The following is a 26,636-nucleotide window of genomic DNA, read 5'->3' on the forward strand; positions in this document are numbered from 1 at the left end:
TTGTACAATTCTGGAACAGCTTTCAATCATCAATTTAACAGATTTAATTTTTTGGTGTGAAAAGTGATAAAGATTTAAACACCAATGCCCTTTGTAAAATGATACATTTATGTTTTGCTTTTTTTTTAATCCATCCATCCATTTTCTACCGCTTATTCCCTTTCGGGGTCGCGGGGGGCGCTGAGGTGGCGACTTGTCCAGGGTGTACCCCGCCTTCCGCCCGATTGTAGCTTTTTTTTTAATATCAAAAAAATTATATTGTATTATAAACTTGCACTATTTGGGGTTGTAGCATGAATAAACTTATTTTTCTTATGTTTAATAATGTGACATATCTAAAGTATGTAAAAGATGACTTGTTGTATGAAACTGTTACTGGATAGAAGAGTGTGTATCAACATTCACAGGGTGGTGTTTTATTCTAAAAGTTGACTACTGGAAATGTCATTTGAAAGGTGGAAAGAAAAACTCCCACTCAGAGTTCCTCGTGCTCAGCAGCGAATCCTCTTGCAAGCTGATGGGGTGCAGTTATTCATGTTTGCGCCTCCTCTCCTGATAGATGTGTTCAGTGAAAGGTCTGCAAATACAGCAGAACAAACATATTACAGGACAATAAATCAAAGATCTGAACACTGTACCATGCCGTACCAGGACCCAGGTCCATGAACCATGAAGTACGTGTGAGTTTATGTATGTTTGTACAATATATACGACATGGAGACATATGTAATATGCTATTGCCTCTGCTGCACACATATATTGCTTCTGATTTAAGGACTTATAAGCAATACAATACCTGCTGATGACAGTAAGAATTAGCTGCTGTTTTATCACACTCACTGACCACTACATTAAGTACATTTGCACAATAGTGAGATATACGGTAGTATACTGAGAGGATTTCGTAATTGTGTGTCCATGCAGCTAAACCAAATGCATAAGGCTTGTTTTGCTGCGTTGTAATGGGTGTTATTTTGGATTTTGTATTGTTAGGATGCAGACCCACGCTAATAAACAACAGATTCGATTTACTACACACTTACACTGAAGTTAGAATGAATGCGCTTACATGCTGCAGACATGTCTACAAGTGCTGAATGGGTCAAAATGTGATAAAGAAAATACCTCCAACATAATAAGTGTTCTCTCACTACTTATATAAGAACTAACTTACGCAGTCTCAGTTGTTTGCGTATTCAAAAGTACCATTGAGTACCTATTTTATTCTTTATGTTAAAACTACATGCTGTAGGTTTTAGAATAGAGTGTAAGAACTGTTTTAAGAGCATCGGAAGTAGGGGTGTTAAAAACAAACAAAAAAACACACACACACACACACTGTTATTCATACATACAAACGTCCATACATTGGTACCTACGCTCCCACATACATACACAAATACATTACATACCTACATACTCCAAATCCGTCCATCCATGCGCACATTCACGGTACAAACATACACATACTGTACATATACATTCACTGTACAAACAAACATACATATACTGTACATATACATTCACTGTACAAACATTCATATACACATTCTGTTCACATACAAGTACATATACATACATACACTCATGCACATAATCATGTTTCATCAAACATATATCAACGTTGTAGCCCTAGGGTAAACTGGGTAACTCAAGGCATATTGACAGAGCTTAACCCATTGTTACTATAACAATCTACAAGATTAATATAGGTTGCCTCTCTCTCTTCCCTTTCATCTTTCGGTATTCCTCCTTTTTTTAAAATTTTTTATTTCATTTATTTATTTATTTTTTCATTATCTTTCTAGCTATCATTATGTATACGTATTGTTGCATTTGAACAACTGGATTGTTGATAATATAGGTAAACTATTGGTTTTGTTCATGATCAATAGCGCTTTTACTATTGGTATTTGTATTGCTCCAGTTTTAGTGTAAAAATGCTCATTGTCATTACTATATTATTTATTTCACTAACTGCTTATTTGCTATCACTTTTACGATCATATTTGTATATATTGTATGTGCTGGTGTTGTTCTATTGTTGTTGTTGTTATTGTTGTATTTTCTGTTGTTTTTGTCTCTCTGTCTAATACCCCTCTTATCCCCACAATTTCCCCCTCTGTCTTCCTTTTTTTCTCTTTCCATCCCCTCCTGCTCCGGCCCGGCTGCACCAAATGATAATATAAATACATTTAATAAAGTCAAATTCAAATAAGGCAACAAGAGAAGTATCCTACACTTCTCTTTTGTAAAGGAAATCTGAACAGCCGATATGGGCATCTACATCAACTATATGATTTGCCTGAGAAGATGGACAGGACAAAAAGAAAAAAACAAAAAAAAACAAATCCCAATCCAAATCGCAATACTTATTTATTCAAGTTTAAAATTATTCATAATGTTCAAAAATAGATACAAAAAAAACCTTTTTTTTTAAGAGTCAACTTTTAAATATAATTTTTTTTAGGCCAACTATGCGCTTACTCACTGTGCGTATACTATGCTGTATGATTTTGAGAAAAAACGATTCACCATTTTTCTTTCCAAAATTGCAATTGCGATTTTTATACACTTTTGAAAATAGTGGCTCCATGCAGACAGAATCAGAGCTTTTGTTGACATCGTGCTCTTAAACTGAATAAATGATAGATTAAACTATAGAATGTTTATAATGTAATGTAAACATAATACATAATAATGCATCTAACCTTTTAAAATTACTTTTAGTTTTATTTCCCATTACGGTAGAATTGTTTACCATTGTACTGTAATGGGAAGGTAAAAATAATGTTGTTATCCTAAATAAATATACAAACAAAAAATAAAATGGACTCATTTCTTTGAGCCAAAATTCCACTTAAATTAGTATTAAATAACATCTTGAAGTTATTTTTTTTCTAGTTGTAAAAGCGAGGTCGGACATTGTCTTTTTGTCAGTTGCATCACGTGATCACAGCATTTTTGCTCGTTCGTCCGTGTTGATGCGTGTATTCAAAGCTGAAATATTCCAACAACGGGAAATTTTGCTTTGTAATCTTACTGTTCTACTCCTTTGCAGCGAGTCGTGAGTAGGCAGGTGTGTCTATACAAGCTTCCTGTGTGTCTGTAAAGTTGGCGCCCTGCTCTAGTCTTCTCCCAAAGAAACAAAAACACTGGATGACTAAAATGAGTGCTAACTGCGTTCAGTTAATTCTACTGTTAAATAAAAGCATTCATTTGCTGAGAGTGATGCACAGAGTGGGATGTCTTTCTCCCTGTTTGAAGCAAGGGAGAATTCCGAAGCTCAATAATTCTGACTGTCAAACATCAATCCACCTCTTGAGATCACATAGTCACATTAATTAAACCCTCGATGTCAATTGGATGTCCATTAATTTTGCAGCCCTAGTGTACACGTCAACAGCCAAAAGGAGCTTTTGGAACTTGTAACTAGGGATGAGCAATATGGCCTAAAATCTATAATACAACCATTTCAAAACGGGTCACAAAGGCCCCTAATTTAGTTGCTGACATACACGGTAAGATATTAAGTCATTTCAGGTTATAATATTTCTTCAAACCTATTATTAATCTTCTTGTTAATTTACTGCTACAAGCTTGTTACTTTCTGTTGTTCCTACACATACTGCTGTTAGAATGTAATATATTCGTCTTTTGTTGGGTTACTAGGCCATATACATCGATCCGATACCAATTGGTTACATACTGATCCTAATACCTTGGATTTACAAGATCAATAGATGTGTGAAAGGGTTCTTCTTCAAACCCAAAAATTTGGATGAAAAAAATGGCGAGTCGAAGAAAATAACTTAAAGACGTTTATTCTTGCGTTCAAACAGTGGAAAAATATAAAAATGGCAAAAAATGTGTAAGTGTGAAACCCAAAAGTACAAAAGTGAAGTTGGCACGTTGTGTAATTTGTAAATAAAAACAGAATACAATAATTTGCAAATCCTTTTCAACTTATATTCAATTGAATAGACTGCAAAGACAAGATACTTAATGTTCGAACTGAAAAACCTATTTTATTTAATGGCAGCAACACATTGCGAAAAAGTTGGCACAGGGTAATTTTTACCACTGTGTGACATGGCTTTTCCTTTTAACACTCAGTAAAGGTTTGGGAACTGAGGAGACCAATTTTTGGAGCCTTTCAGGTGGAATTTTTTCCCATTGTTGCTTGATGTACAGCTTAAGTTGTTCAACAGTCCGGGGTCTCCGTTGTAGTGTTTAAAGGCTTCATAATGCGTCAGACATTCTCAATGGGAGACAAATCTGGACTACAGGGAGGCCAGTCTAGTTCCCGCACACTTTTTTTACGAAGCCACGCTGTTGTGACTCGTGGCTTGGCATTGTCTTGCTGAAATAAGCAGGGGCGTTCATGAAAAAGACGTTGCTTGAATGGCAACATATGTTGCTCCAAAACCTGTATGCACCTTTCAGCAATAATGGTGCCTTCACAGATGTGTAAGTTACCCATGGCTTGGGCACTAAGCCCCCATACCATCACAGATATTGGCTTTTGAACTCTATGTAACAAGATCTGATAACTCAGTTACAGCTCTTTTTATTACCTATTCTGTGTTATATATTGCAGAATTGCACTAAGAAAAATTCCTAGTTTGTGAACTCGTTCTCAAACAATGGCCATAAAAACTATTATGCCTAAAAAAGACCGGATGGTTCTTTTCCTCTTTAGTCCAGAGGACACGACGTCCACAGTTTCCAAAAACTATTTGAAATGTGGACTCGTCGGACCACAGAACACTTTTCCACTTTGCATCAGTCCATTTTAGATGAGCTCGGGCACAGCAAAACCGGCGGCATTTCTGGGTGTTGTTGACAAATGGCTTTCGCTTTGCATATTAGAATTCTAACTTGCTCTTACATATGTAGCAACAAACTGTAGTTTCTGAAAGTGGTTTTCTGAAGTGTTCCTGAGCCCATGTAGTGATATCCTTTACACACTGATGTTGCTTTTTGATGCAGTACTGCCTGAGGGATCGAAAGTCATGTGTGATTTCTCCAGATTCTTGGAACCCTTTGATGATATTACGGACCGTAGATAGTGAAATCCCTAAATTCCTTGCAGTAGCTGGTTGAGAAATATTGTTTTTAAACTGTTTGACAATTTGCTCACGGATTTGTTCACAAAGTGGTGACCCTCGCCTCATCCTTGTTTGTGAATGACTGAGCATTTCATGGAAGCTGCTTTTATACCCAATCATGGCATCCACCTTTTACCAATTGTATTTAGAAGAAGTATTTACAAAAAATAAACAGTACTTCATATACTGTATAGTTTTGAATGTGTATTACCCTTTGCTGTAAAAGTTTCTAAAATGCCATACAAATATTTACTGGCCCAAAAAAGCCACTCACCACAATGCTCCCTTAAATGCCGGGCAAAGGCTTCTTTTACATTCTAGACTCTCACCCTGAAGCATATAAATGAGGGCTGTCACATGATTATTTTTTTACCCACATTAATTACACTCTTGAATTTTGATTAATCATGAAAAATCACAGGTAATTATTTGCTTGCATGAATAACTTGTGCTTTAGAAAATACCCCAATATTTGCACACACATGCAATTTTGTGGTCAGAATATCATACAGGAATGTTTAACATTTTTTTTTTACGGAATTGTAAGTCAATGACTTGCTCAAAAATGGTGACAGTAAGTATAGTAAGAATTAAGTGCTAATTGTGAAAGTCTTTACAATAATGTAGAAAACAAGGTACAGATGTACAAATAACAGGAAATGCAGCACACACATAAACAACTTAACATAATGCATTAAATCAGCATTCACTCATATTTAGTTTAACTCAGGAGTCGGCAACCCAAAATGTTGAAAGAGTCATACTGGACCAAAAATACAAAAAAACAAATCTGTCTGGAGAGGCGGAGTAAGTGTTAAACTTGAAGTAAGCGTCTATAGTAGCTATATTAGCCTACTATCAAAATGTCTATGTGTCGCAGGCTGACACAAATCTTTGTTGAACGCAATTTTAAAATGTAATATTTATTCTACATATTTTTTTATAACATTGGAAAACATTAGTAAAATGGAGGCTTCTCAGAAGGTGAGATAGCTCCTGGTAATGACTGGCTTAGAATGGCCAAATGTACAGATGTGTGTGTCCAAGTTAAAGGAAACAGCAGGCTGTCTTCTTCTAATGGATTTATTAGTCTTTGGCAAGCTAGGTAACATTTGCTGTGGTCTGGAACAACATGGCACACAAACAACTATAAGAAATGCAGCCAATATTACATACAGATAATGTGTCATGAGACATGCAAATGTAATTTAAATTACACAGAGGACATAAGTAAAGGAAATTGAATGAGGCATATTGGGGCAATATGTACATACAGCTAACATAAATACAACGGCAGTGACTAGGATGGCGGAAGTGGGGATCGAACCTGGAACCCTCAAGTTGATGGCACGGTCACTCTACCAAACGAGCTATGCCGCTCCTGCTCACTATGCCCCTCACTTCCCAGGGGGTGATCAAGGGGATGGGTCAAATTTTGGGTGATTTAACCCCGAATTCCAACCCTTAAACTTGATGTGCGCTCTATATAAAAACGTTTGTCGCTGCAATACCAACAAGTTACCTCAGTTTTATCAAAAATTTTGTTTTGAAGCGAAATAGGCTGCCTCACATTGCGATCACAGACTGTCTAACAATGCGCGCGCCTTCATGATTAAGCATTAACCCGAATGTGATTAATCTTCATTCATTTTTTTAGTCATATGTGTTAGCGTTGACAACCCTAATAAAAACAACACAAAATCACCAATTGAGCATAAAATAAACTAAAGTCACTCACAATCTGCTTACTTCAAAATGTATTAACATTAATAAAAATAGAGCAAAACAAAATTTGAAATGTATAGTGACAAAAAATGTCATCCTGTAAAATAATATATTGCAGACAGAAAAAATAGTTGTCAGTGTCACTATATTATTTAAGGACAAAATTGCAATAAGAAACATATGTTTAATGTACCCATAGTTTTTTTTTTTTATATAAAGCCAAAAATTGAATTTTTTGTGTTCCCCTTTATTAAGAAAAGTACCAAAAAGTACCCAAAAGTATCAAAATACCAAAATGTAACACAACATGAAGAGGATATGAATACTTTTAGATATTTAGGGAAAGTAAATGGAACCAATTATTTTATTTTTAATTATGATCATGATTTCTGGTTATGTTAGGCCAGCAGAGAAGGCTTCGCTGGCCCTGACAGCACACCACTGATATGTGTCAACGTTGACAGCCCTAATAAAAACAACACAAAATCACCAATTCATCTTAAAATAAACTAAATACACTAATAATCTGCGTCCTTCAAAAAGTATTAACATTAATAAAAATAGAGGAAAACAAATTTGAAATGTATGGTGACAAAAAATGTCATCCAGTAGAATAATATATTGCAGGCGAAAAAAAATAGTTGTCAGTTATGCTGGCGTCACTGAAATGCGAGCGATGACGTCAGCTCAGTTTGACTGCGGCAACCACGCAAAAATACTTTTACGTTTCACCAGAAATGTGAATTATGGATAATGAAGACAGAGGCATCAAGTGTGCACCCTCAATGCTATGTCAGGTTAAATGAACAGTGCGCGGTCATCGGACTGAATGTGTGTGCATATACCTGTATGTGGTGCGGTGTGATAAATGTACAGTATGTGTGTCACCTGCAGTTGGTGACAGACATAGTCACTCCGTCACAGAAAGATTCATATTTTTTTATCCCAATTACAATCTAACAAAAACACACCATGGCGGTGTACCACTATCTATTAAATATTTAAACTATGTACTACTATTGACTAAGATTTAAATCCTATGGCCTTCTCCCTTAAAGCCCTCCTGTGTCCAGGGTCCTAATAACTGAGTTTGTAAACAATAACAAAAATGACAAAATATTTTTTGATAGCAAAAAAAATATATATATATATAACAGGGGTCGGCAACCTTTACCACTCAAAGAGCCACTTTGACCCGTTTCACAAAATAAAGAAGACAATGGGAGCCACAAAACTCTTGAAATTTAAAATGAAATAATACAGCGTACAAAGTTTTGTTTTGCACTGTGCTATGTGTATACCAGGGGTGTTAGACACGTGGCCCGCACCTTGATAAGAACATTTAATGTTAGTGCGGCCCGCGACTTTTTATATGAATGCCGCTTGACCGCATTACCCTTGTCAACCCTGCCAAGTTTTTCGGGAGTATCCCGAATTCTTAAAGCAACTTTTCTCGCGATTATCTGCTGATGGTCACCCATATATCAAAACTAAGGGCGAGATATGAAGCCATTGCTTTTGACACCTTCTACAACATGTACAAACGGCTTGCCAGCCCAGTAACATGTCGTATGTGGCTTCCGCAGATACACATACTCGACTGCAAGGCATAGTTGTTCAACAGCCATGCAGGTTACACTGAAGGTTGCGATATAAACAACTTTGACACTCTTACTAATATGCGCCACACTGTGATCCCACACCAAACAAGAATTGACAAACACATTTCGGGAGAACATCCTCACAGTAACACAACATAAACGGAACAGAACAAATACCCACAATCCCATGCATCCGTGACTATTCCTGGCTATATTATACACCCCCCCCCCCCCCCCCCCGACAACGTGATTGGGCAAGTCATTTCCTGTCTAAATGAGGCCACCCTAAATGACATCAAATGACGTGGCAGTTTAAATGAAGGGTCAATATGAACAACTAAAAATGGAACTGTGTGTGTAAAACGTAATCACCACAAGGCAAAAAAGATAGCATTATCGTATACAACTTACCCCTCAAATCCGATTGCAATCTTGTAGACCAGCGCTACAATTGCAGTCAGGAGAAGACCCACAGGACTTGCACCTCTGGTGGGGAAAAACAAGCCAGACAAGTACATTAAGTTATAAGTAAAGTTAAAGTACCACTGATAGTCACACAAACACGCACGTACGCGCACGCACGCACACACACACACACACACACACATGAGGTGTGGTGAAATTACCCTGCATTTGACCCATCCCCTTGTTCCACCCCCTGGGAGGTGAGAGGAGCAGTGAGCAGCAGCAGTGGTTGTGCTCGGGAATCATTTTGGTGATTTTTCCCCCCAATTCCAACCCTTGATGCTGACTGCCAAGCAGGGAGGTAATGAGTTCCATTAGGCCGGGATTTGAACTCACAACCTACCGATCTCAGGGCAGACACTCTAACCACAAGGCCGCTGAGCAGGTGAAAAAAAGTAGGGCCATATTTGCATTTTTTTCCCCTCGACATCTTGGCCCGCGTCAACATGCAGTTTTTTTTTTACGAATGTAGCGATCGACATTTTTGGCTTCCGATCCCAATCAGATTGTTGACTCAGATCCGATCCGATTTAGAGTCCCGAGCCAGTACTTTGCCAATGGAATATAGAACTGAGAATGTTTAATCTCAAGAAACTGAAGTAGATAAAATAAAACATTTCTAAAAAGATTATGTCTTAGGCCTGGGAGATTTATCGATATATTCAAGTTTTTTGTTGGAGAGGATTTCAAATATTTAAATCTATTTTTTTCTCCTCTTGCTCTGGCATGGTTTTTGCCCCTCAGGAGCTTCTGTAGGATGTGCTGTCTCCTTACTTCCTTAGCGGCACACATAGACAAACACGGCTAATGCTAACGCTAACAAGAGCGAGACGTTTGTTCCAAAGAAAATAAAATTGTTGTCAGTACTTTGGTTTTGCGGCAACTAGCATCAAACAAATGACTGCACGTTGCAAGGTTTGTTTCAAAAAGGCATCAGCACAACAAACTTGGTCCAGCATCTGAAACCGAAGCCTCCAGCCGGGTGCAGAAAGTACAACTCTTTATGAAGTGAGCAAACCACAACAACACAAAACTACAGGCTAAAAATCACTTTACTATGGTGGAATTATTTCCACCAGGTATGTATGATGATACCATGTATGATGAAAAAGACGCAGTGTATGTATGAGGCAGTGACGTGCAGTCAGGGTAGAAAAAAAAAACGTAAAAAGCAAAAAAAATGTAAAAAGAAAATATAAAAAGAAAAAATAATTAAACCCCCCAAAAATGTAAAAATATATATATTTTTTTTAATTGTTATATGTATCCAGTGATTATACTATGAAGTTATTTTCCATTTAACTTCACCAGTTTTAGATTATTTTTATTCAAAATCGCTGAATTTTCCCGTTCAAATACTGAGTAGAGACTTGCGGTGAGTTACAGCCAGCTGAGCCTCCCCGTCACCATGGCAATGACTCGGCTAACTGCTGGCCTGCTGTGCAGTGAGACCGTATTGCTATATAAATTATATTATACATTTCCATAGTTTAGTTAGCTGGGGTATATAATGTACAGTGTATTTTGTCAACAACTGTATGGGCTTCACGGTGGCAGAGGGGTTAGTGCGTCTGCCTCACAATACGAAGGTCCTGCAGTCCTGGGTTCAAATCCAGGCTCGGGATCTTTCTGTGTGGAGTTTGCATGTTCTCCCCGTGAATGCGTGGGTTCCCTCCGGGTACTCCGGCTTCCTCCCACTTCCAAAGACATGCACCTGGGGATAGGTTGATTGGCCCTAGTGTGTGAATGTGAGTGTGAATGTTGTCTGTCTATCTGTGTTGGCCCTGCGATGAGGTAGCGACTTGCCCAGGGTGTACCACGCCTTCCGCCCGATTGTAGCTGAGATAGGCGCCAGCGCCCCCGAAAGGGAATCAGCGGTAGAAACTGGATGGATGGATGGATGTGTGTAACGTATTTCTTGTGCTGGGCAATCATAAAACGGCTCCGAAGACAGAATACAGTATGTGAGGCACCTGTTCTCTGGCCTCCTGGTGGTAGAGGGCGCTACTGATCCCAGAGATCATTCTTGCATTACTCGGCGAGGCCTGGGGACATCTGAAGACGGTATGTTTTAAAGTTGTCGTTTGCCTGCATATGGTAAAAACAACCGTCCAACATTTTACAACTTATTGTAAACTTATAGGTGCCGACCATCAGGGCCGAGCTGCGACGAAAGAGTGTGTCGATGTTGGCAAGTGAATTTGTTTGCTAATCGTAGCTACTAGCCGTACCCATGTATTTTCTATGGGCGGTTAGCATCGGGTTTTAATCCTGTTTCCTCCAATGTTTCTGATCCGATTTATTTTATATTTATTTTTTATTTTGGGTACTTAAATACGGTGACTGAGTATTGTGGCGTTTTAAGGCCATCTGCATTTTTTATGCTACAGTACAACCTGCCCATAAACTAAACTTTCTGTACAAACTGCCATATCCACAACGCCAACCCGTGTGGCTGTATGAACTGCGAATGCACATATGGACTGTGATCAGTCTCATATGGCTCCTATAAACTTGAAAAACTTTTGATATTACTTATTATGAATTATCTGAACTAAACCAACATTGTTTGTTGAGATTCCTTTCTGTTTCTTTCTTTTGTTTTGAATGGCCATTCCTATTAATGTTTGTCCACTAGTTGTTGCACTGTATATGTTTAAATAACACCAGTATCATCTAAAGTATTTAATTGTGTCTGTCCTACTCTCTCCGAGTCGTAATCTTGACTTCTGATTAGCCCAAATATTGAGAACTTCTACTATACTAGCTAAAGTACCTGCTACATTAAGTTAAAGTACCAATGATTGTCACACACACTAGGTGTGGTGAAATTTGTCCTCTGCATTTGACCCATCCCCTTGTTCACCCCCTGGGAGGTGAGGGGAGCATTGAGCAGTAGCGGCAGGGAATATTTTTTGGTGATTCAACCCCCAATTCCAACCCTTGATGCTGAGTGCCCGGCAGGGAAGAATGCTGGTACGAGCTTTTAAACGTAACCCGTTAACTGCTGCCAATCAAATGGTGAATAAGATACTCTATAGGGTTCATATGTTTATAAATCTGACTGTGATGAAGTCAGTGGCTCACCAGCCATGAACCTCACCGCACGTCACTGGTATGAGGATACTACGTATGATGAGAAAGAAGCACCATGTGTAGAGCGATCACTAAAGCAGATGCTCTGCACACCACCATGTTGTGTGAAGGAAAAAGGCTGAGTTTACTTATCCATTTACTAAAAACAAACTATAGTCAATGTTTTACTTCATTATTTATTTGGATACAATGTTTAATACGACATTTGTTATTCAAGACTGACGTTTGCGCTTTAATAATCTCAATGTTGGAGATCATTTATTGGCATGCAAAATGTGCAAAGCTACATTTTTATTTTTTTTAACAAAATTAGTCTATTCAAGCAGAATTGTGCTACTGAATTAATTATTCGAAAATTATCTAAATTAAATTACAATTTATATCTGGTCTAAAAAAACAACAACATTATACAAATTAGGATTTTGCCAAGAGTAAGGTGAAGTGTAAAACTACTAGTTTTTGATTCAATAAAATAAATACTTGTTGTGAATTTTCTTTTATCATTTGGATTCAATGGTTTCTTTAAAAAGTAGGGGAAATAAATCGTAAATGGCATTTTTTTGTGAAAAAGTCAGGGATTTCATTTTTAAGCGATGTAGCCCAGACCTATTGCTTATATTCCGACAAGTGATTTCTTCCCGGAAATGGAAACCAGTGGTGGTCAACCAAGCTAAGAAGGCTGTTGTGCAGCAAGCAGCGTGCACAATATCTGAGTACACAAGGGGCCTCGATTTTTCTGCAAAAAGCGGATATGAGCAAAAAAATCTCACTATGCAATAGAATTTGAACCCTATACATTATCCAAATAAAAATACAAATACAAATTGTTGAATGATATCAAAGATTATTTGTCGGTGCAGTTCCAAAACATTTTGAACTATACACGACAAAACAGATGAAAATTTGGAAAAGTATGGAGGTCTACAACTTCTTTGTGTGTTGCTGGATCAATGATGTTGGTATCAAGACCCTCCTGGGTGAATACGCATCATTTTTTCTCGGGTAAGGCTGTATTTTATGATTTAACTTTGCATCTTCAGCCATATTTGTTGCTGCACGTACCGTTTACGGGTATACATGTTTTTCCCCGTCTTAATCAAATCATAACTATAGATGTCAACATTGTGTATGTGCTGAAAGATTCATTTATGATTGCTAAAGCTGAACTCTTTTAGGTTTTGCTCACACTTGATTTATTTTATTTAGACTCACCTACTGGGTGCTTTACAGAACAATTGACTTAATAAATACAAATAATATCAAGATAATACTTAAAAAGTAAACACTAAACGTTAAAAGTATATTAAACAAACCTTTAACGGAGTGGTCACTGCAAAATTTTGAATTCTTCGCTTTTGCGAAACTTTGTCTTGCTCGGCCCCAAAACCAGACAAGATTTGTGTGGAGGAGTTAGCCAAATTCCCTGTTGTTGTATGTGCAAACCCGGTGAAGAACTATAGGAAACATTTGACCTCTGTAATTGCAAACACAGGCTTCTGCACTAAAGAATTAACACTGATGTTCTCATGTGTGCAAATACTTATGAACCCCAGTAACATACAAATTAATCATTAAAAAAATCCTACAATGTGATTTTCATATACATATATATATATATATATACACATACATACATACATATATATATGTATATGTTTATATATATATATATATATATATATATATATATATATATATATATATATATATATATATATATATAAACATATACATATATATACAGGACTGTCTCAGCAAATTTGAATATTATGATAAAGTCCATTATTTTGTGTAATGCAACTAAAAACATGAAAATGTCATACATTCTGGATTCATTACATATCAATTGAAATATTGCAAGCCTTTATTATTTTAATATTGCTGATTATGGCATACAGATTAACAAAACTCAAATATCCTACCTCAAAAAATTAGTATCTTTCCTCAGACCAAGTACAAAAAAAGATTTATAACAGCAAAACAAAATCAAACATTTGAAAATGTCAATTAATGTACTCAGTACTTGGTTGGGAATCCTTTTGCATGGATTACTGCATCAATACGGCGTGGCATGGAGGCAATCGGCCTGTGACATTGCTGAGGTGTTATGGATGCCCAGGATGCTTCAATAGCGGCCTTTAGCTCATTTGCATTATTGGGTCTGGTGTCCTTCAGCTTCTTCTTCACAATAACCCACAAATTCTCTATGAAGTTCAGGTCAGGGAAGTTGGCGGGCCAATGGAGGACAGTAATGCTGTGGTCAGTACACCAGTTACTGCTGGTTTTGGCACTGTGGACAGGTGCCAGATCATGCTGGAAAATGAAATCATCATCTCTATAGAGCTTTTCAACAGATACAGCTTCAATAGCCGTATTCCCATGGACAAGCCACTCCTGAACTCTAGACAATGGAAGTTCCCTCAGTCAGCAATGGTTTGAGGAGCCATTTCTGTCATGATCCGTGGTCCTGATCATGTTTTTGTGGTATTTCTGTTTGTTTGGACTCCCTTTGTTGTTTGTGCACCTTATGAGTTAGTTTCGTCACCATGGTTACTTGATTTTCACCTTCCGTGCACGCACACCTGTTACTCATCAGAGACTCTATTTAAGCCTATCTTTGTTCTCACTCGTTCTGCCTTCATTGTGTTTGCTGCATGCAACCTATCGACGTTAGTTTTCTGCCTAGTCTCGAGTTTTTGCCAGTGTTTTGACCACGTTAGTCTTGTTAGTTTTCTGTGCTAAGTGGTTAGCCTTAGCTTCTACGTGTGACCGGCACGCATACGCTTTTTTTTGTCATATGAGTTTTATGAGTCACTGTAAATAAATCATTTCCTACCACACGTCTTGGTCCGGAGCCGTCCGTTCTGCATTCCGGGAGAACAATCCTGCATAAAGATGCGACCCCCATGTGACAATATCAGCTGCTGGTTTTGGTCCACTGTGTTTCATCAAGTCCAGAGTACATCCTTTCATCTGTTGTAAAGCTCTATGGAGATGATGATTTAATTTTCCAGCATGATCTGGCACCTGCTCACAGTGCCACAACCAGCAGTAACTGGTGTACTGACCATGGCATTACTGTCCTCGATTGGCCTGCCAACTCCCCTGACCTAAACCCCATAGAGAATTTGTGGGGTATTGTGAAGAAGGAGCTGAAAGACACCAGACCCAATAATGCAAATGAGCTGAAGGCCACTATTGAAGCATCCTGGGCATCCATAACACCTCAGCAATGCCACAGGCCGATTGCCTCCATGCCACGCCGCATTGATGCAGTAATCCATGCAAAAGGATTCCCAACAAAGTACTGAGTGCATTAATTGACATTTTCAAATGTTTGAGATAGTATTTTTGAGTTTTGTTAAGCTGTATGCCATAATCAGCAATATTAAAATAATAAAAGGCTTGCAATATTTCAGTTGATGTGTAATGAATCCAGAATGTATGGCATTTCATGATTTTAGTTGCATTACGGAAAATAAAGGACTTTATCACCCATCCATCCATCCATTTTCTACCGCTTATTCCCTTTCGGGGGCGCTGGCGGCTATCTCAGCTACAATCGGGCGGAAGGCGGGGTACACCCTGGACAAGTCGCCACCTCATCGCAGGGCCAACACAGATTGACAGAGAACATTCACACTCACATTCACGCACTAGGGCCAATTTAGTGTTGCCAATCAACCTATCCCCAGGTGCATGTCTTTGGAAGTGGGAGGAAGCCGGAGTACCCAGAGGGAACCCACGCATTCACGGGGAGAACATGCAAACTCCACACAGAAAGATCCTCTTATATATATATATATATATATATATATATATATATTCTTTTTTTCTACCGCTTGTCCCTTTGTGTCGCCTGGGTGCTGGAGCCTTTCCCAGCTGCATTTGTATTCATAAATAATAATAATAATTTAAAAAATTACAATAATCATACTTTTACTTGTAGTCCATTTACTGTCACACATGGTAATACCTGTGGAAATAAATTACAAATCAGAAATAGGCAACACAAGAACATTGTGGTGGTCATTATTTGCTTGGATTAGCATTAGCAGCTGTCATGAATTAATTCAATCAATGTACGACATGTCTAACCATGTGGTCTGGAGACCAAAGCAAAATGCAATACAATACAGTGACCTACATATTCCTGGTTCAGAAGGTGGCCCACTGACACATTTATCAGTGATGAATAGAAAATTCCCACATAAAAGCCCCACTGAGACGTCGTACGTATAATAAAGGTAAACACCATTGAGCCTACTTGTGTAGCAGCTGCATATGCAGGAAAACCCATCCATTAGACCGTGATGTGGATTAATGCACATTGTAAAGGCTGTTGCGTAAACCTCAACAAATTAGATAAACATCTTAAGCCATATCAACTAATACGGCACTATGCATGACAAAACGATACAAACAAACAGAATTACACTTCATACAGTCGGGCAATTAGCTGAATTGCTGATGAAACTTATAGAACTGACCTAGTTAGCCAGACGAGACAGTGATGGTGACACATGGAGGACAAAACATGGTTCTAACGACTCAATCATGCTGTACCATTAATCAGAATTTCAGATTGTTAAATGAGTCAATGCAATTGGTCCTTGGCAAAATGCATAAATTGTGCACATACTTCATCTTTTTGTATATACATATATAGTATATATATGTTTATATACACAAAGTATATATATGTATGCATATATACACAAAGTATATATATACATATTTCTATTTTTTTTTTATATTACTGAGGGATCTCTCCTGAAGGAAGTGCTATCCATCTATCTTAGTGCAATCAATCAATCAATCAATCAATCAATCAGTTTAGTTATATACCCCTAAATCAAGAGTGTCTCTAAGGACTGCACAAGCCACAACGAAATCCACATCAGGGGAAGAGTACAGTTTTTTTTTCAGCACATAGGCTGGTATCAGACTGATATCCGATATCAATATCAGGTCCAGAAGCCCCTTTGGAGCTTGAAAGAGCTCAGTATGAATATGTATTACATTTAAGAAGCCACCCATGTATTTTAATTTTTATGCTTTGCTGCCCATAATTATTTAGAAACGTTTTTATTTTGTATTTATTTTGGACAATACCTCAGGGTAGGACACGCTTGCTTGCAGACCTAACAGTACAGTATTTTACCTAAAAACATTGCATCGCGGCTACAGACCTACAGACATGACGACAGACGTATGTTTTTTAAATGCATTGTAAATAGTATTAAATAAATGCGATCAAAAGTCTGCTTACAATTTTTTCCTTACCCACTAAATAAATACAGTTTCTCCGTGTGTTTCCGCTAAAAATTTTTCTTTTCTTTTCTTAGTTTATTTCGAACATGACATACCTACAACCTTATACATCAGGCAATTTCATCATTTTACAATACACAATACATCATGTCCGAAAAGGAGTAGGAGGAAGCAAAGCTTATCTAATCCTACCCCTTTCCCACGCCAGAGCGCCCACAAATAAATACATTCACTCACTACCCGGGTAATTTGTGTTCCTTTCGGAGTTTCTCCTAGCAAGGTGGGACTTTTCCAATCAACCAGGAACCTTTTCGGGGGTGGGCTGTGCTGTCGAACGCTGATTGGTTGAACACAGTTGGGGGCGTTCCTAAAACTTCTCTTCCAAACACGACCACCATCGGAATATACACAGCGACTTGTTCATTTATTACTTCTTGTATATTTCTATCAAAACAAACTAAACAACAGAGAGAAAGAATAACAGCAGAAACTTTCGACATGTAAGAACCTTTGCGGAGCATCTTTGTGCTGAAGAACGCTGATCAGTGAAACTTTCGTGCAGTGTTTTTACTCAGCCAGAGTTTTTAAACTATATGCAGTTTATTGTTTATTATTTTTACAAACCTTATTTCAATACATGCATCTACGAGAAGTGGGAAGACTCTTTTAAACGTATTTACGGAGTATGAAGTATGAAGCCGCACCCGAAGAGGCGACCTCAATGACTGTTGGACATTGCGGACAAAAGCTTGACTTTTTATGAACAATTCCGTACAATTCATTTCACAAATCATTTTGTTTTGTATATGACTGTCTTGTATTTAATTTACTTACTTTTTAGTAAAATAACTGTGACATAATATTGTCTGTTTATTGATGTGGTATCAGTGTAGAAATATAGAAAACCACTCTTCCATACATACGTCATCAGCCTGCTTTGTACAAACTACCCTGTACTGTGAAATGCGGTGGAAACGCAAACCACATACATCTACAGGAACCTATAGACCAGTGGTTCTTAACCTTGTTGGAGGTACCGAACCCCACCAGTTTCATTTGCGCATTCACCAAACCCTTCTTTAGTGAAAAATATGTATTTATATTTTTTCAAATTCAAGACAAAGTAATAAGTTTTTTTACCGGTGCACAAAATGAACCATTCATGAACATCACCTTGTTCAAAGAACAAAACCAACAGTGCATGAACTCACAAAAAATTACACACCTGCAAATCGGTGTGACTTCTGCTGTTGCCGTATCCATAACACGCCGAAAAGAAGACATTTTTATTTACACGATTGATTGATTGATTGAAACTTCTATTAGTAGATTGCACAGAACAGTACATTTTCCGTACAATTGACCATTAAATGGTAACACCAGAATACGTTTTTCAACTTTTTTAAGTCGGTGTCCACGTTAATCAATTCATGGTACATGATGAGTCGGGTGTGTCTCAACCTTCGCGGCGGAGGGCCTGCCGAACCCCTGAGGCCGACTCACCGAACCCCTAGGGTTCGATCGAACCCAGGTTAAGAACCACTGCTATAGATCCAGGAACCAGCTGGTTCCAGGAACCAACACATTTGGTGGAAAAGGCCTGAATGGAGCCTGTAGGAGCAGTTTTATTTTGCCAGTAAAGCCCTTAAAAATCATTCAAACACCTCCATTAAGGTTTTATATACATGATGTAAGTATACAAGTAATATAGTAACAGGCATATTTATAATATTTAATATTTTGCTTATTTAAGCATACGCAGCACATTCATTTAAAAAACGCATCACAGCATTCCCTTTTTTCCCTTCATCACTGATTATTGACAAACATATACTTCATGAGAGCCAGTGATTCCCGGGCGCGGCACCGATCCTGCCCACTGCTCCCCTCACTTCCCAGGGGGTGATCAAGGGGATGGGTCAAATACAGAGGACAAATTTCACAACACCTAGTGTGTGTGTGACAATCATTGGTACTTTAACTTTAACTTTAACCAACAAACATCACATAATAAAACATCACTTACTAGGCAATGTCTGCTGTCATTAGGATGCCGACTGATAGAATATTGTTATATTCCTATTTAGATGAATAATGACTCATAATCCTTGTTGCAGAAAAGGGGAGTGGAACCAAGCGTCTTTTCTTGTCGTTCTCACAATTGCTGGGTCTAAATTGTCTGTCAAATCCAAGTAAGAGGCATGGTTTATGACGTAGTGTATAGTTTGACGAGCAAGGAAACGAGGAAGCCGCTGAGCAGTCAATAATCTCAATATTGACACGAAAGCTTGTGATCATGGCGCCGCTATAAATATTTCGTCTGCATTAGCGCTTATAATAACAATATCACTAATACTTTGATAATATTCAAGAAAATTCACAAAATGTAAATGGAGTAAATGGAGAATTTTTGACGGTTTTTGGATGTTTTTTTTAATTGGATTTTATTGGCGGAATAGAATATCTCCCATTGGCTTCGCTGTAAGCGGACTTTTATTTATGAGTTAGAACGCAGTTAGTTCCCCTTAAAATTTCTACCCTTGCAACTTCCCCGCATACTGAGGTAGAATGTGTCTCTGAGCAGTGCTTAAATGCTCACGTCAACTGTCTAATTAAAACCTTTTTGTTTATTGTGTAGACATAGCAATAACAACAAAGTGTCCCAATATATCAACACTTTATTGCACAAACGACACAATTGTCACCATAGCTTAGACATACTTCCGATTCTTGTCAACAGTACTAGGCCTTCTTAGTTATGTAGTACATAAACATTTACTTCCAAGTTGACATTAATTTATACATTTATTCAAACTTTACTTATATAGGGTAATGTAATTAAGAACATATCTACATTTGCAACGCTGACCAAGCAAAGAGGCAGCATTTACATGAAAAATATGTTAAAGTGTGACAATAATTTATCATCTTAACTCATTTACCAACAATTCACAAATGCTCTTGACATGCGGGGGTAAACGTGTTGGAACATAAATGAATGTTTAAGTGAGATAAACACTTTTCAGACTTGTTATTGACAGTGCAGATAGCAGACAATAAGGAAGTTTCTTTATTCTAGCCATAATTATTTTTAGTATTACCATAGTTACAACTACTGTGATCAGGTGGCGACTTGTCCAAGGCGTACCCCGCCTTCCGCCCGAATGCAGCTGAGATAGGCTCCAGCACCCCCCGCGACTCCGAAAAGGGACACTCGGTACAAAAATGAATGGAATGAAGTAAAGTTATATTATAATTATAGGCGCCAGCGCCCCCTGCGACCCCGAAAGGGAATAAGCGGTAGAAAATTGGATGGATGGATTAAAACGGTACAGCAATTTGACAACAAGCTCTGATTAAATGATTTTACAGCCATCTAGTCTCTGTTTTGAAGTCACTGAGTGGTATAAAACGAAACAACATCAATACAGTATTTGTTTTCCAATTTTTTTGTTAAAAACTTGTTCTTTTTGAGGTTAGGTTACAAGGTAAACTGAACAATTGATAACAAATTAATAAAATCATAAGTTAATAAAATTGTATTGACACAAAGCATGCATACAAAAATCATAACTGTTTATGCAACTTTTTGAGAAAGCTTCCGCGAATGTAGGTATTTTTAGCCGTAACAATCACAAAAAAAGGCAGCTAAATCCTGACCGGACTAATAAATGTCTTTTGAAATGGTACTTAAAATATGCCTGACCAGTAAAATAAGTTTTGATTGTAGCAACAGTTTCACCCTGGATCACAGTATTTCTAATATAATAACAAGTGTTGTTTAGAACAGAGTAAATGGTAAATGGGTTGTACTTGTACTTTTCTACCCCTTTTTAAGGAGCCCAAAGCACTTTGACAGTGTTTCCACATTCGCCCATTCACACACACATTCACACACTGATGGCGGGAGCTGCCATGCAAGGCGCTCACCAGGACCCATCAGGAGGAAGGGTGAAGTGTCTTGCCCAAGGACACAACGGACATGACTAGGATAGTAGAAGGTGGGGATTGAACCAACAACCCTCAGATTGCTGGCACAGCCACTCTACCAACTTCGCCACGCCGTCCCCTAGAGTGCACCAACCTTATAAACTCTCCTGTATATGGACAAGATACAACCTTAAACTGAAGGATAATATCTGTACAAGTAAAATGATACGGATGTAACTATGTACTGATGTATAGATTGTCCCCAGCAAAATAAAATATACAAATTCATAGACTTATGTAATTAGGGAAAACCCCTAGCAATTGCAAGCTTTGTATTAGCCTTGGGTTGCGTTGTCCATGGAAAAACAATCAGGAAACACATAGGTCGTCATAGCCTTGCATGCGCGCAGTGAGGAGAGAGGTCAGGGATGCAGGAATAAGTACATGAAACAAGACTTTGCTAGGAGCAAATAGGACCCTTTTTCTAAAGTCAGTGTTCTATTTTTTCCATTCCACAAGCAGACCACATGACAATGGCTCATAATGTAACTGAAGGGCAAAACTCATTGGATTAATCACTTTGTTTATGTTATGGTGATAAGAGCATTAAAACATCTCACTGTAACTGAAGTGCGGGGGCACGGGTCTTTTTTATGTCTTGATCACGCTGCAAGACAGATAGATGGCTTATGTGGTTTTTATTTGTATTAAAACCCCAACTTTAATGAAGGACCATAATATGTGCTAACCAATTTGATACTGGAAGCTAATTTATCAAACTCCATTCTTCCTCGAAGACAAGTGGGGTCAAAAATAACCCCAAGCAGTTCCTATGGAACCTTTTATGAACCTTTAATTCTTAGCAACTCTGACTGTCCCACTTATACATCTGACGTCAGAAGTCCCACCACCCAGGAAGGGGGAATATCTGATCCACTAAAGACTGTAGGACAACGGAAAGCTAATGAGGTAATTCCAAATACTGTAAGATCTGCACGTTTTACATTGTTAAGGGGGACTCTATATATGTAAAAATAATGGCAGGTGCATCATACATGTTAACTATGTTTAACCCACAAGTTTTGTGTTTTGTCTTTCAATATTTGTGTGAGTCAAATGTGTAGTAAACTCTGAACTGCTTCTCCTGCCAACGTGGCCATTAAACACAACTAGTCACGTGACTCTCCTACCAGCATGGCCATCAAAAACAACTAGTCACGTTTCTCTCCTGCCAGTTTGATGGCCAGTAGTATCAGATGTGAACAATGACATCAGATGTGTAAGTGGGACAGTATTGACTATCAAAGTTGCATCAGATGTGAGAGATGACATCAAATGTGTAAGTAGGACAGTCTGAGTTGCAAAGAATTAAGGGTTCATAGAAGATTCCATAGGAACTACTCGTGGTCTTTTTTGACCCCACTTGTGGAATAAGTGGTGGTTATGATGCAGCCATCCATCCATTTCCTACCACTTATTACCTCAATTTCTTAAAATTTATGAAAAAAATAATATACATTTGCAAATGGCTTCAAGTCACAAACGTGTTTTTTTGAGAAATACCTGGAATATGAATTAATGACAACTTTTCATTTTAAAGATTTTGAAAAAAAAAGACACCCATGGGGTCATTTATGAGGTATGCATTTAGGGGTTTAGAGGTTTTGCCCGTGTTGAAAGGATAGTAAGTTGTAAGGATAGTAAGCAGTAACGTTAGCAGTTAGGTGGTTAAGCCCCGCCTCTTTTCACGCTTCCAATCCCACCTACCTCCGTTCTTAATAGAAGATGCCCTCAGACACATTCTATCAAAATAATTAGTTTTGTCACAATTGTGAGGGGCATCACTATGGTCTAAAATCCAGTTTTGAAAAAAGTACATTTTTGGTATTTTGATATAGGTATTATATTTATACTAAGTTCATATATGACATACAACAATAAGTCATGTTTATTTGGACCGTCAATTGTGTTGCTCTTGTGGTCATATCAATACAAATAGTAGATTGTGGGTCTATTAGTACATTAATACTAGTGTTGGGACTAACGCGTTACAAAGTATTGCGTTACTTTGGGACGGCGTGGCGCAGTGGAATAGTGGCCGTGCGCAACCCGAGGGTCCCTGGTTCAATCCCCACCTAGTACCAACCTCGTCACGTCCGTTGTGTCCTTGAGCAAGACACTTCATCCTTGCTCCTGATGGGTGCTGGTTAGCGCCTTGCATGGCAGCTCCCTCCATCAGTGTGTGAATGTGTGTGTGAATGGGTAAATGTGGAAGTAGTGTCAAAAGCGCTTTGAGTACCTTGAAGGTAGAAAAGCGCTATACAAGTACAACCCATTTATCATTTACTGTAACGCCGTTATTCTCGGCGGTAACAAGTAGTCTAACGTGTTCTGTTTTATATTCAGTAACTCAGTTACGGTTACTACATGATGCGTTCCTGCGTTATTTCACGTTATTTTTTATATAGTATCGGCTAGAAACTGAGAAGATCTGAGTGTGTTTTATTGCTGCGGTGTCGTCCTTCTGAATGTTCCTGTGTCACAAGGAAGATTTGTGCCGCGCGCTGTGTTCGTGTGTGTGTGTGTGTGTGGGGGGGGGGGGGGGGGTGTCTGTGTTTACTAACAAGACATCATGGTGGGGCCGAAGCCGAGTTTCTTAACATGGAGGTATTCTCACTTCTTTGGTCGAGCACAAAGAAAAGAACATTTTACAATCCCCAAAGAGGGCACTTTAAGTTGAAGATTACTTCTATGTGTAGAAATCTTTATTTATAATTTAATCACTTGTTTATTTTTCAACAAGTTTTTAGTTATTTTTATATCTTTTTTTCCAAATAGTTCAAGAAAGACCACTACAAATGTGCAATATTTTGCACAGTTATACAATTTAATAAACCAGAAACTGATGACATAGTGCTTTATTTTACTTTTTTATCTCTTTTTTTCATCCAAAAATGTTTTGCTCTGATTAGGGGGTACTTGAATTAAAAAAATGTTCACAGGGGGTACATCACTGAAAAAAGGTTGAGAACCACTGTGCTAGAAGACATGCAGGCTATTTCTACAGTGGAGCCACCCGATTTCAGGCAAGCTGGACACAGTGGACAGTGAGTACATAAACATGGAAAGCAAGCTAAATAAATCACTCACCTCATCATTCATCACTGAAGGTACACACTCTGTCAATTATCTTACATACTCTTTCATTCTAGACTTTTAGAGTGTTGGATTATCACATCACTCTAAATGTATAGACTATAAAGTTCACAAACATAAAGAGGGATCGTAGTGGGCCAGGCCAATCTTTCCTTTTCTCTAAACTAAAACTGGGGAAATGCGTAGGGTCTTCTGGGCTTCACTGAATACATGGTTTTATTTCACAATTCCTTAAGAGAAACACACGCCTAACCAGGCGTGTGTATAGCAGTATGTGTGCTGTATATAGTGACATGACATATAATCATGTCATGTGTGCCTTCCTTGGATGAAGCCAGGTTTACAGCTATGTTGTGACATGTTGTTATGTTGCAGCTATTTAAAATAGTTTTGTCAATATGTTCTGGCCTGAAATAAATTGGCCCTTTGAAACACATCTTTGTCTTTGTGTGTTGTATGTAGACCACGTTGCTTAGCAGAGTTCAGTGATACAAATGCATGTCAAGTTGATCAACAGATTGTATTATTCTCCAGTGCAATAACAGTACTGAAATGAAGGCTAAAAGGGCATTAATGGGAGCCTGAAATAAAAAGAAAAAAAGAAAAAAAAGTAACTAAATAGTTACTTTTCACAGTAGCGCATTACTTTTTGGTGTAAGTAACTGAGTTAGTAACGGAGTTACTTTTGAAATAAAGTAACTAGTAACTGTAACTAGTTACTGGTTTTCAGTAACCAACCCAACACTGATTCATACACACTGACCACCAAACTTTATAGTTTTCTGCTGTTTTTGATAGATTAAAAGAATGGATTTCATATATTACATATAGTGCTTGTTAGAGGACCTAAAATACTGTACACTCTACGAAAAAAACTTATTTGACTGGCTTCAACAAAAAGCGAGGACAATGAATCAGCATTAAGAAATATTATTTAGGCTCTATCCCAAAAAGGTTCCTAATTTAGGCTAGTACTGGGCACCGTCAAGACCATTACCATAATGGCTGACCTATAATAATTCTCTGTAATAGACACCATACCACACTAATGGGACACAGTATTTTGCCTGAAGTAATGGTCTGCACAAAAGACATATCTAACTACAAAATGAATGACATCATGGCACGCATTCAGCTCCCACCCTATTTATTTAACAGCACGAGTCCAGCTCGTGTTCGTGTATGCAGTGAGTCTAAGAGCCTCAAATGTGTGTCATCTAATATCCCATCCAGGTTGCACAGTGGGCTAGAAGTGGCATAATGTGTATGCAAGTCTGGCACAGCGAGGGTCTGAAGAAGTGGTTAAAGTCTCCACACCACCAGGCTCCAACTTTTATGCATACATTTTATGTAATTTTTTTTTCCTGATGGGATTCTCTGAGATATGGTTACACTTAAATAAACTACTGCCCTGCTGGAAGCATTGCAAATACTGTAATAGAGCTGCAAAAATGTGATCGTCTTGGTTAGATCCTCTCTCCTCGAGTGGAAACCTACTTTGAAGACCTGTAACAGCCTCACAACAGCCGAATAAACAACATCACGACTGTGTCTAAAAGTATTAGGGCTGCACGGTTTAGAGAATGACAAAAAACTATTTGCGATTGTTCTCTCCAAAATTGGAATTTGAGTTGCGATTTTTGTATTTTATACATATAAATGCATAAAACTGAGAAAATAGGGAGTCCATCAACATATTCTTGTCTCAATGTCCCACATATTAGAACAATATGCATTAATTTACTTTCGAAAATATTTGGTTTTAGACTCAGAGCTTTTGTCTACATCATGCTTTTAAACTGAAAAAAATAACCCAAAAAACTGTACAGTGTGTAACTTAATCCTAATATATAATAATAAAACAAATAACAAGGTACCGTATTTTTTGGACTATAAGTCGCAGTTTTTTTTCATAGTTTGGCCGGGGGTGCGACATATACTTTGGAGATACATATACTTTGGAGCGACTTATGTGTGAAATTATTCGCACATTACTGTAAAATCCATCCATCCATCCATTTTCTACCGCTTATTCCCTTTCGGGGTCGCGGGGGGCGCTGGCGCCTATCTCAGCTACAATCGGGCGGAAGGCGGGGTACACCCTGGACAAGTCGCCAGCTCATCGCAGGGCCAACACAGATAGACAGACAACATTCACACTCACATTCACACACTAGGGCCAATTTAGTGTAAAATATCAAATAATATTATTTATCTCATTCGTGGAAGAGACGAACAAATGTCAGCAATCGTCACACACACGTCAGCAAACGCCACA

The 26,636-nt window shown here is 38.1% G+C and overlaps 1 protein-coding gene across 3 annotated transcripts in view; it reads right to left on the minus strand.

Annotated features, from left to right (window-relative positions):
* Positions 1-229: 229 nt before the first annotated feature.
* pemt (phosphatidylethanolamine N-methyltransferase) overlaps positions 230-26,636 on the minus strand; it is a 93,618-nt gene continuing 67,211 nt past the window's right edge. For 2 of the 3 annotated variants that reach the window (XM_061908877.1, XM_061908878.1), the window contains 2 exons: positions 8,849-8,923; positions 230-577 (listed from right to left, as the gene is read on the minus strand). In XM_061908877.1, coding sequence (XP_061764861.1) covers positions 529-577; positions 8,849-8,923 — 124 coding nt within the window. In that variant the 3' untranslated portion in view covers positions 230-528. The remainder of the gene's footprint in view (positions 578-8,848; positions 8,924-26,636) is intronic. The other variant, XM_061908880.1, reaches the window with a different exon arrangement.

Source organism: Nerophis ophidion, linkage group LG08 (assembly GCF_033978795.1).
Source record: "Nerophis ophidion isolate RoL-2023_Sa linkage group LG08, RoL_Noph_v1.0, whole genome shotgun sequence".
Lineage (NCBI taxonomy): Eukaryota > Metazoa > Chordata > Actinopteri > Syngnathiformes > Syngnathidae > Nerophis > Nerophis ophidion.